The 12,044-nt window shown below is 37.3% G+C and overlaps 1 protein-coding gene across 1 annotated transcript in view; it reads right to left on the bottom strand.

Moving 5' to 3' along the window:
* LOC149813935 (putative LRR receptor-like serine/threonine-protein kinase At1g05700) overlaps window positions 1–12,044 on the bottom strand; it is a 29,467-nt gene that overhangs the window by 7,778 nt on the left and 9,645 nt on the right. Inside the window, exons 11-13 of the mRNA XM_089991230.1 lie at window positions 10,539–10,601; window positions 10,258–10,447; window positions 9,642–9,774 (exon numbers count right to left, since the gene is read on the bottom strand). Coding sequence (XP_089847356.1) covers window positions 9,642–9,774; window positions 10,258–10,447; window positions 10,539–10,601 — 386 coding nt within the window. The remainder of the gene's footprint in view (window positions 1–9,641; window positions 9,775–10,257; window positions 10,448–10,538; window positions 10,602–12,044) is intronic.

Raw genomic sequence — 12,044 nt, 5'->3', positions numbered from 1 at the left:
TAAAACCCACTCTAACGGGTTCGTTGGGGGAGATAAAATAAAAAGGGAAGACAGTTCCCCATTTAGGGGAACCGCTTCCCCCATTGCAGATCAAGGGGGTTGAGGATAAACCTCACCCCCCATGATCGGCGGGGAGGGTGAGGATTATCCTCACCCTATAGCCCTCACGGTGCGCCCCTCCCCCCTCACTCAAGCAAGACGAAGAGCGACAGAGGGAGACAAAAAAGGGGGGGGGGGGGTTCAGAGGCTTACCGGCTCCGACGATAAAGTAAAACCCTCCACCTTCATCATATTTTTCTTCGTTTCTGCTTTCTTTTTTGGGAAAAGGGGACCGACAACCATTGTTGCTGGCGAGTTGCAGAAAAAAAAAATTTGAGCCACATTTTCTCTGTGTGAACTTTGAACTATTTTCCTCTGGAAAGTAATACCAACCGAACTCGGACTCCTGAGGTCCCAGATCAGGGTGTTAGAGGGTGGTTACATGAACGTGGTCTCTCCACGTTCACGTAACCTCCACCCCACTAACCCCTATTAACTTCTCACTAAAAGCCCATTAATAGTGTCAAACATGGTCACCTTATGGGTTGGATCCAAATCCGTAATATTCAACATTCTTTCACTTGACCTATTGACACTAAAAGGATACTAAACGCGGTTTATACCGTTATCTCGATTTAATTCTTTATTTGGGTTCACATGCTATCCTTTGTCACAAGAATGAATCATATGAGTCATGGGAATGAACACTTCTTTATGAAATGTCTTATTTTCATTTACTATAATACAATTTATTTTTAGTGTTTTATCATGTTAAGATTACCTTTATGAATAGGTTGGTCTCTTACCTATTCTATTGGTCCTTTAATATTGTTATTCCGTTACTCTCTCTAACCATATAAGAGATCCTTTATGCAAAATCAACAATACATAAAGCCATTAAGAATCAATTTATTTTCGTAAATGTGATCACATAATGTATTGTCATACATCAAAAAGAATAAAAAAGACCCATCCCCTTTATATGTTGGAAATACAATCTCGGTGCTATCCTTTTAGTAAGGGGATCCACAGTCATTTTCTTCCTCCCAATTATATCAATACATACCAGATGATTTTCAGTCATTTCTTTAAAAGCAAATTATTTTAACTCCATGTATCTGTGAGAGATAACGCACCTTCGTCCAGACTTCATCCACTGCAGAGGAGAAAGGGATTTGCAAGAGAGAGAGGTGGCAATGACTGACACGATTCACTTATGTTGAATCGTGCCCTATATTCAGTATTATATGTGATACAAACTGGATTGGGTCTATTGGTCCAGATCCGATAACATCAAAATGTAAATATAATACAGAAAAACATGTGGGTAGTTTGGGTCTCTAGAACCAGACCCATACGCTTCATTCTCAATACGCTCCCTCAAGTTGTGCATGGTTTTGCACCATGGACAACTTGTTCTTCAAGAACCAAAAGTGCATGTTGGTAAGGCTCTTAGTGATCAAATCGGCCACCTGATCAGCCATAGGAACTTAAGCAGGATCAATTTCTCTATCTTCTATCTTTTGTCGAATTAAGTGTTGATCAATTTCTATATGCTTTGTGCGACCATGGTGAATAGGATTAAAAGCAATCTGTATGGCACTTTGATTATCACACAAGAGAGTGGTGGGTAGAATGGATTCTCCGACTTCAGTCAAAAGATGTCTCAGCCACGTGGCCTCTGCCGTAGTAGCCGCCATTGCTCGATACTCAGCTTCAGTACTAGATCGTGCAATTGCACGTTGTTTCTTGCTACTCCACGCTATCAAGTTCCCATCAAGAAAGACACAATATCCAGAAACCGACCACCTGTCATCTGGATCGCCAACCCAATCTGCATCTGTGAATACATCCGTGCGATGTTCCCCTTTGGACTTGGACTGATGATAAACTAGACCATCTCCAAGGGTTCCTTTTAAGTATCGAAGAATTCTCTTGACAACATTCATATGCTCTGTTCGTGGGTCATGCATGAATTGTGAGACTTAATTCACTGAATATACAATGTCTGGTCTAGTGAAGGTGAGATATTGAAGCATACCCACAAGACTCCGATATTGCTTGGAATCTTCATATGCTTCCCCATCCTGGGAACCGAGTTTATGGTTGAGGACACTAGGAGTGGGTAGGGGTTTACAATCTTTCATGCCTGCCTTGTCCAATAGGTCTAAAGTATATTTGTGTTGGGTTAGTGAAAGAGCTTCATCCTGTCGATCCACCTCAACCCTCAAGAAATAACGCAAAACTCCCAAATCTTTCATTTTGAACTGGCGACTCAGTAAAATCTTAGTAGCTTCTATGTGTTCATCAGAGTTCTCAGTAATAATAATATCGTCCACATATATTAGAATCAAGGTGCGTACTTGACGATCTCGAAAAATAAAAAGCGAATGATCAAGATGAGATCGAACAAATCCATGTCTCTGAACTTCAACAGAGAAGCTATCAAACCATGAACGAGAGGCCTATTTTAGCCCTTAGATGGTTCTTCGTAGCTTGCAAACATGTGTTGGGGCTATATTCTGTATAACCAGAAGGTTGCTCCATATACACCTCTTCTTTGAGACTGCCATGCAAAAAGGCATTTTTGACATCAAGTTGGTTTAGAGTCCACCCATACTGAACTGATAAGGACATAACTAATCGAATAGTTCTCATCTTAATCACATGACTAAAAGTTTCGTCATAATCTTGCCCATATTCTTGAGTAAACCCTTTCGCTACTAGTCTCGCCTTGTAGCGTTCAATGCATCCATCGGGTTTATACTTGATTTTATAGACCCATTTAGATCCTACAACATTCTTGTTCGATGGTCTGGGAACAATCTCCCAAGTCCTACACTCATGTAAAGCTTTCATTTCCTCGTTCATGGCCTCAACCCATTTGATTGACATGGATGCTTGTGAGAAACTGATAGGTTCATCATGCTTTTCAATCTGATATATGAACAACTGTAAGTCTGTAGAGAAGTTGTTATAACTTACCCATCTTTCAATGGGGTGGCGAATCCTCTCAGGCCTCCTGGGTTGCACAATAGGTTGCTGGACATTGTCATTGTTTCGCTGCACAGGTAATCCTTTGAAACTTTGTGACATCTGAAACGACCGACATAGTATTATCTTGTGTGTTTGCCGACTTTTCCTTTTCTGGATATACATTCGTACTATCTTGTTGTGCAGATAGTGTGTGACACGAGGGTACGTCATGCATTGCCATTTGATCAAGCACCTCAGCAACAAGCCATGGCTGATAACTTTCAGCATCCTTATTGTGTCCCTCTGCACTTCCTGAATCATCAGCATGAGTCTCGTCAAATACGACATTTCGTGAAACTCTGATGCGATTGGTAGTGGGGTCATAGCACCGATATCCTCTATACTGATCGACATATCCAACAAACCTGCACTTGCATGCCTTGTTTGGAAACTTATCACGTTGAGAATTGTCAATGTAAACATAACATATGCAGCCAAACACACGCAATTCATTATAGTTAGGATGGACCCCAAAGAGTGTAAAATAAGGGAATTGGTCTGCTAGCAATTTCATTGGCAATCGATTTATGACATAGACAACTGAATGAAAAGCTTTCGTCCACAGATTTAAAGAAATATGAGTGGCATGTAACATACTCAACACACTTTCTATAATGTGCCGGTGTTTTCTTTCAGCCACGCCATTTTGTTGTGGTGTGTGTGGACAAGATATTCAACGACCTATTCCATTATCTTGAAGAAATTCAGTAAATTCCTTCGATGAGTACTCTCCTCCACCATCACAATGAAAATATTGAATTTTAGTAGAAAATTGATTACCAACTAAAGCACAGAACGAGCAGAAAAGCTTGAAGACTTCAGATTTATGTTTCATAAAATAAATCCAAGTGTATCTGGAATAACTATCAATGAAGGTAACATAATAACGACTGCCCGATAAGGAAGTCTGCGGGGCAAGTCCTCAGACATCAGAATAAACAATTTCAAAAAGCACAAAAGCTCTTTGATTTATTGAGTGAAAGGGAATAACATGACTTTTACATAATTGACAACTGGAACAAAGATGAAGATCAACCTCAACATTCAAACTAGACTGCGGAACAAGTCCTCTGGACACAAGCTTCTCAATAAAGGAATGATTACAATGACCAAGACGACGATGCCAAATTTCTGGCTTATTACATTGAGATAGACTAAAACAATTTTTGCATGACACTGAACGAGCTGGCTGTGAATTTATTGATGCATCACGAACTAGAAGAGATTCCTTGAAGACATACATGTTTTCCTGTCGTTCTCCTTCAACGAGCGTCTTCTTCGTGAGAAGGTCCTTGACACATACAGAAGGAGTAAATTTGACAGAAGAATTAGTATCATCGACAAGTTTAGAAATAGAGACAATGTTTTTAATAATGCTAGGAGAATGATAAACATCAGATAAAGGTAATGAGGAATTGAGAAGTGGAAGAGAAATATTTTCAACATGGGAGATAGAATGAAGAGCACCATCTCCAGTTTTAATACTAAATTTACCACGATAAAGTATGGGTTTCGAAATCTTGCGAACATCACCTGTTACATGTGCAGCAGCCCCGGAGTCAATGTACTAAGTCCCCTGCTCAGTTTGTTTGAAGCTTAACTCTGAAAGAGCAGAAATCAGGAGATTTTTCACATTTTCCTTTTCATCACCTTTAGGACCACCCCCTACGTGCCCTCTAGTAGAAGGCCCGACACCATTAAATTTGCCTCTGTTTTGCGGATTATGCCAACAATTTGCTTTAATATGCCCCCCTTTTATTACACTGAAAACATGTCGGTATATTTCTAAAGTATTGGTTCCCTGGATACGAGTTAGGTGACATGTTTGTGTGGGAAGTAACCCACGGCCTCCTTGGTTACCTCTTTCGTATCCACGTCCACCTCGAAAACCCGCACGTCCTCGCCTTGACGCTATTCCTATGACAAGTACCTCATGATTATTGGAATTTAGAGCCATCTCCTCACCTCTAATGGTAACCCCATATTACAGTAGCTTAGCTCGTAGATCTTCAAAACTGGGCAATGAAGGAAGGCATAAAAGAGAGGTGACTAACATGTGGTAGTCAGATCCCAAACCATTCAATGCCTGTTGAACCTTTTCTTTGTCAGGAATCACGCAACCCACCATGGCTAGTTGATCTGTAATACTCTTGACTTTGTTCATGTACTCTGTAACTAATAAGCTCTCTTTCTTCAAGAGCTGAAATTCTCTCTTTAAATGCAAAATCCTAGCTTCTGAAATCTGTGAATAAGTCTGAGTCAATAGCTGCCACAACTCTCTGGCCGAACATTCATCTGGAATGGCCACTAGTACCTCTTGGGAAAGCGTAGGGGTAATGTAAGCCACAATCGCTTGGTCTTTTCTTCTCCATGTTGCAAACTCTGAATTACAAACCAGTTTATTGGAAACCTCCCCTTTATCATCTCATTCTTCCTGCAGGACAAATTCTGGTGGTGCATGAATCGTTCCATCAAGATATCCAGAGAGATCCAGACTCTTGATAAAATGCAAAATTTGTCGCTTCCAGGTCAAGTAGTTTGAGTTGTTTAATTTCTTAGATATGAGTTGTCCAAGGAAACTGGAAGGAAGGAAAAGAGAATCCATGTGAAAGGTAACAAGGGAACATTCTGACCAACAGTTAGATATTTTCCAGCAATGTAAGTTTTCTTTTTTGTTTTTTTTTTTGCGAAACAAATTAAATTGCTGCAAATAGTCAGAAGTAATCAATAAAACAAGACAAGATAATGATTTGAAATTTTTGTTAAAAGGAAACTTTGATTAGGTTTTAGGAGTAACAAACGTGAAGATGAGAGAGGAAATTTCACGTTAAAACAGAGAACTAGGTCAGGTCAGATTTCACTGTGGGACGTTGAAATCTTATTCAGATCTGATTCAACGTTCTGAACAAGGAAGAATAATTAGAACAAGGTTTGACTGATACGATAAAAATCGATAAAAGACAAGAGAGATTTAGATTTAAAATAAAAACCTAATCGATTTAACTTTGCTGGAAAAAAAATTGATCCAGATTTAATGTAATATGACTTGGAATGAAAACACTAGATCGGGAACGATCCGATCCAGCGCTAGAGAAGAAAAGAATAACCGAGGTTTGAGTTTTTTTTTGCAAGAGAACACATGACCAGACTTTTAGGCGTGAACAGATGCAATATTGAGAGACTGAAAACTTTAAAAAAAGAGGAAGATGTCTAAGGATTTAAGAAAGAGGGAAGCTTCAGCCTGATATGATGAAATAGATTTTTTTTTTGAAACAACAAAAGAATGAAATCTAATCTGACGAGATCAGATTTAGAATCAAAGGAAGGAAGAAAAGAATCTTAAGAAAGAGGGAAGTTTCAACTTGATACGATGAAATTGATTTTTTTTTTTTTTGGAACAGAAGGATGAAATCTAATCTGATGAGATCAGATTTAGAATCAAAGAAAGGAAGAAGAGAATCTCGATCTGGAACTTACTTCTCAACCCGCTCTGATACCATGTGAGAGATAACGCACCTTCGTCCAGACTTCATCCACTGCAGAGGAGAAAGGGATTTGCAAGAGAGAGAGGCGGCAATGACTGGCACGATTCACTTATGTTGAATCATGCCCTATATTCAGTATTATATGTGATACAAACTGGATCGGGTCTATTGTTCCAGAGCCAATAACATCAAAATGTAAATATAATACATGAAAACATGTGGGTAGTTTGGGTCTCTAGAACCAGACCCGTATGCTTCATTCTCAATAGTATCATTCTCAATAGTATCAACACGAGGTTGAACTCTTGTTGTTATTTGAGAAGGACTCATCTGCTTCATTATTACAAAAGATCTTCATTGGTCTCTCAATAGAGTCCGCAATACCAAGATCCATAATGAAGTTTTTTATCCAAATGGCCTGAGACACAGTCTCATATAAAGCAATAAATTCTGCCTCCATAGTATGAGCAACAATGGTAGACTGCTTTTCACTTCTCTATGAGACAACACCACCTGCTAATAGAAAAATGTATCTAGTAGTGGATTTTCTACTGTCGAGACATCCTCCTAAGTCTGCATCAGAATATCCAATGACCTCTTGGTGGTCAGCTTTTTTATAGGTCAACATGTAGTCCATTGTTCCTTATAAATAATGCATGACCTTCTTCGTTGCCTTCTAGCGTGCAATGCTTAGATTTGACTGATATGTACTAAGCATTCCCATAATAAAATGCTATATCAGGTTGTGTGCAGGTATGCATGTATTGCAAACTCCCAACCGTCGAAGCATGAGACAACTGTCATTTGAGCCTTCTCATTATCATCTTGAGGGCAGTCTTTTAGGCTTAATTTATCCCCTTTCACTATGAGTGCCGAATCAAGAGAACAATTCTTTACCCCATATCTTTTAAGAAACTTAAGGATATACGATTTCTAAGAGAGACCAAGGACACCCTTAGTTCTATCATGATGAATCTCGATTCCAAGGACATATGTGGCCTCACCCAAGTTCTTCATATCGAAATAAGAACAAAAATCTTTTGTCTCTTGTAGTAGATTCAAATCATTAGTTGCAAGAAAAATATCGTCAATATAAAAAACAAAAATTATGAACTTACTCTCACTAGTCTTAATGTAAATGCATTGATCAACAATATTTCAGTGAATCCAAAGTTCATAGTTACATAATTGAACTTTTTATACCACTGATGGGAGGCCTGTTTAAGTCCATAAATTGATTTCTTCAATTTGCAAACTAAATTATTCGAGTCATCTACACTGAAACCAAAAAGTTATTGCATGTATACCTCCTCATCTAAATTCCCATTCAGGAAGACAGTTTTCATGTCATGTAGCTATAAATCAAAATAAGCTATAAGGACCATGAATATCCTCAATGATTCCTTAATTGAGATAGGGGAAAAAATCTCTTTATAATCAATGCCCTCTATCTGTGTGAAATCTTTTGCAATAAGCTTAGCCTTGTACCCCTTCACATGACCTTTAGAGTTTATTTTGGTCTTATAGACCCACTTACAACCAACAGGTCTAACTCCATCAGGTCGAGGTACATGATCTATTCTTTGCTATAGAGTCAAGCTCTTTTTTCATGACATTGATCCAATGTATTGATCATTTATTTTCTATGGCTTTTGTAAATGTGAAGATATCATCATCAATATCTATAAAATCATTATACTCTTGCAAATATACCACATAGTCTGGATAGATAGCAGATTTCCTGATCCTTGTAGACCTCAATACTGGTGCTACAAGTGGTTCAAAATAAACTTATGTATCTTATTGTTGTTGTATATCTTCATCAACAACTTGCTCTATTTGAGATTAATGTTCATTGACCAAATTTTCCCTAACATTATCTAAAGGGACAATTATAGGAAAGACTGGGTTTTTATCTTTCGCAGGTAAGAAACCTAAATCTTGCATTTTCTTAAAATCTATATTTTGAAATGCATCTATCCCAATAGAACCATTTTACAGAAATCTCATTTTATCTATGGTATATGAGGTGGACAATAAAACCCAAAGCCCTTTGATCTTTTTGGATAACCAATGAAAAATTCATTAGTCGTCGTAGGATAAAAAAACTTTTATATGTAGGTTATACAATTTAATTTTTGCTGGATATTCCCATATGTGCATATATGACAAAGAAGGGTTTTTACATATCCATAACTCATAAGGAGTTTTTTTAATAGCCTTCGTAAGAACCTTATTCAAAATATGCATTGTTGACCTAAGAGCTTCACCCCACAAGGTCAAGGGAAGGTTTGAGTGATTCAACATCGCTCGAACAATTTCTTTAAGCGTAGAGTTTCTTCTTTCAGCTATACCATATTGATTTAATTTTTTTTTAGATTTCATGAACATTTAATTAAGGTTTTAAGGTTTTGTGCTAATTTTGTATTCAATTAGCATTAAGCATGATTATAATACTGACTGTTTTATAATAATTATTTTTTAAAACATATTGTTATTATAATTTATTAGTAATTATTTTTAAAAAATTTACTATGAATTTTTTGCCCACCCTAATTTATATTCTTGGCTCCACCATTGACAAAAACAATGATCAAACCATATGTTCACTACTTCCACGATTTGAATATTTGGTATATGGCCTTTAATATGTTTAGTATAATATATAATATACACAAATTACATAATCCGATCAATAATAAGCAAACGGGAATTACTAACAGATCATTAATAAGATCTCATTTTTCATGTTTGCACAACAGGATCAACAACCTTACACCTTGTTTTTGCAGCTAAAAATGATAAATTAGGAAAAAGTGAAAATCTTCTACAATGCAGCATGCATTACAGAATTAAGTGACTGTGTGATTTTTTAACATTAAAAAGCAATTCCTGGAATCAATTCTATTAATTGTCCATGATCAAACATTGAAGCATGTGTGAATATTTGTATGTAGAGCAGCTTGGCAATAGGCTTAAGATCTATGGAGAAGTTCTGGTATTCAAGAAAAAAGGGGAAAGGTGCTAAATGCTATAGCATAAACAAGTTTACAGGACCGTAATTTTTGGTTAAATTCATACCCAATTGATAATATGAATTCTTTCGCCTGATGGTTCAACAATAATAGGTCGCTTCCCAGAAATGAGTTCCAGAAGTACCACCCCAAAGCTGTATACATCACTCTTTTCATTCAGCCAATTGGTGTAGGAATATCTGCAGCAAATCAAACATAGTAAATTCTATTGGCAGAAAAAACGACAAAACAGGTATTGACATATAACGATAGCAACATATTCTACCAACATGAGACATTATACCAAATGATTTCTAAATGACCAAAAGCCTGCACACACAGCTACAACTGAATCCAAGAGATGCACCATTTATCCTAGTAAAAAGTTCAAAAGAGAAAAGGGGATTTTCCCAAGAACAGCATTTCATGAGGCTGAGGATGAAGAACATGTACGCTCAGGCATCATCTGATGATATGCAGCACCTTCAGTATTAATCATATGGCATAAGTGCACAACAAATAGTTATCAGAGATTAAGCTAAGCTCTTCTATTGCATGCAAACTATAGACTGATTGAGAAACTCATTCAGTGTGTGTTTTTCATCAATTTTATTGTAAGTTCCTCTGACGTTGACAGAAAATATTTAGGCAATTTTTACATAAAGAAAAGAAATAGCACTCACTCTGGGTCCAGATAACCAGGGGTGCCCATAACAACAGTTGATATATGGGTAAAACCATCAGGCATACCCGACTTTGACATGCCAAAATCTGCAATTTTTGCTTCAAAGCTGTCGGTTAAGAGAATGTTGGCGCTCTTCACATCCCTGTGAATGATGGCAGGTTTGCACCCTGAGTGAAGGTAGCCCAACCCTGATTCATAAATCAATGATATGAGAGAGAGAGAGAGAGAGAGAGAGAGAGAGAGAGAGAGAGAGAGAGAGAGAGAGAGAGAGACCTTGACCTTGAGCAGCACTAAGAGCTATTTGAAGCCTTTGATTCCAGTCCAGACTAAATTGTGCTTGCCCTGAAAGGAGAATATTAGTTTATGATTATAAACTTTTGTCATGTCTCTGAATCTCAATAATACATGACGTCGTTCTACTTCAAAATATAAATAAAATATCTCCAAACTTGTAGAAGTGATGAAAGGCACATCGTGCGGTTGCTACGGTTTTCTGACTTTGTCAAGATAATTACCTTGGTCTATCATATACTTCAATCAATTATTCAATGGTTTTCATTTGCTTTCAGTTCCCTGGCCACCTAACTATTCCAAGAATGGCCCATCTATTAGCTACCATGTATCAGCTGACTCGCAGAACTGTCATGTCAATAACTCAAAAGCCAAAAACAACCATGTTAATTACTTTTTCATTTCCTTTTTATTATATTCTGACTGGGTACTGTCCATCGTTTGGATTAGAACAGAAGGCAGCTCCAAAACTCCAGTCATCATATTTAACCCAACACCATGGAATCCATGCATAAAAAAAAACATACATATTATGTAAATAGTCAGGTTCATCAGAAAATGTCAGAACTTCTCATAGAAAATACTACACAACCAGACTCCCAATTTGATGAGTGAATATGTTTGATAGGAACAATGTCTTTCCATTAACCTAGAGTGCAAACTTCCTAACCATATCAAACCTGGAGGAAAGGAAGGAGCCGCATACAGCATGCTTCCAGCATTCAGAATACCATCAATTGAATAAATATTTGAAATAAAAAAGCTGCCTAGCAGGTATTTTATCAAGCTTTCTCTGCACCTTTTAAAATTCTGCATTAATGATACCAGCAATATGGGAATGATTTCAGAAAAGGCAGTTACTTGACATCATAGTCACAAATGTCGTTCTTGGGATATTCTGGGTAAAGGAATTTCTCAGGATTTTTTTTTTGAGAGGGAGATCGGGATATTTTCAAAAAAAGAGTTTGCTCAGAAAAATTTAGGAAAAATCTTGGCAAGATAAAAAATAAAAACAAAAACAAATATATTGAGAGAGAGAGAGAGGTTGGTTTAAATAAATGCAATGGGGTGTTTAATTGCATTATACCATACCACCACTTCAATGGGACTACTAGAATAGCCCCATATCGAAGGAAGTGGAGGGATGACCCTCAGATTATAAAAGGTGGGTCCTTCCCCAAGTGGGCATGCCAGCATTCAATGCTTTACAGCATTTAATGCATATTGCATAGACGTATTTTGCATCTTATTGTTGCCTTTATAGAAAAAAGTGCGATAAAATTGGGTGATATTTAATGCAAGTGATTTTCAAAAATATCTTATTTTAACAGTTGAAATTTAGTTTTTCAATTATATCACCTATCAAGTTAAACATGTCACCTATCAAGTTAGTATTAGAGAGCAATAAAAAGGTGAGAAGGCTTAAAAGGACTGAAATTGAGATGCTAAATGTGAACTCCAAGTAATCTGCCTACAGTGTACATGGAGAAGGTC

The sequence above is a fragment of the Nuphar pumila genome, chromosome 16, assembly GCF_984573655.1.
Source record: "Nuphar pumila chromosome 16, dmNupPumi1.hap1.1, whole genome shotgun sequence".
NCBI lineage: Eukaryota > Viridiplantae > Streptophyta > Magnoliopsida > Nymphaeales > Nymphaeaceae > Nuphar > Nuphar pumila.
Note: the sequence above shows the minus strand (reverse complement) of the source record. Positions and strands in the feature narration are given on the sequence as shown.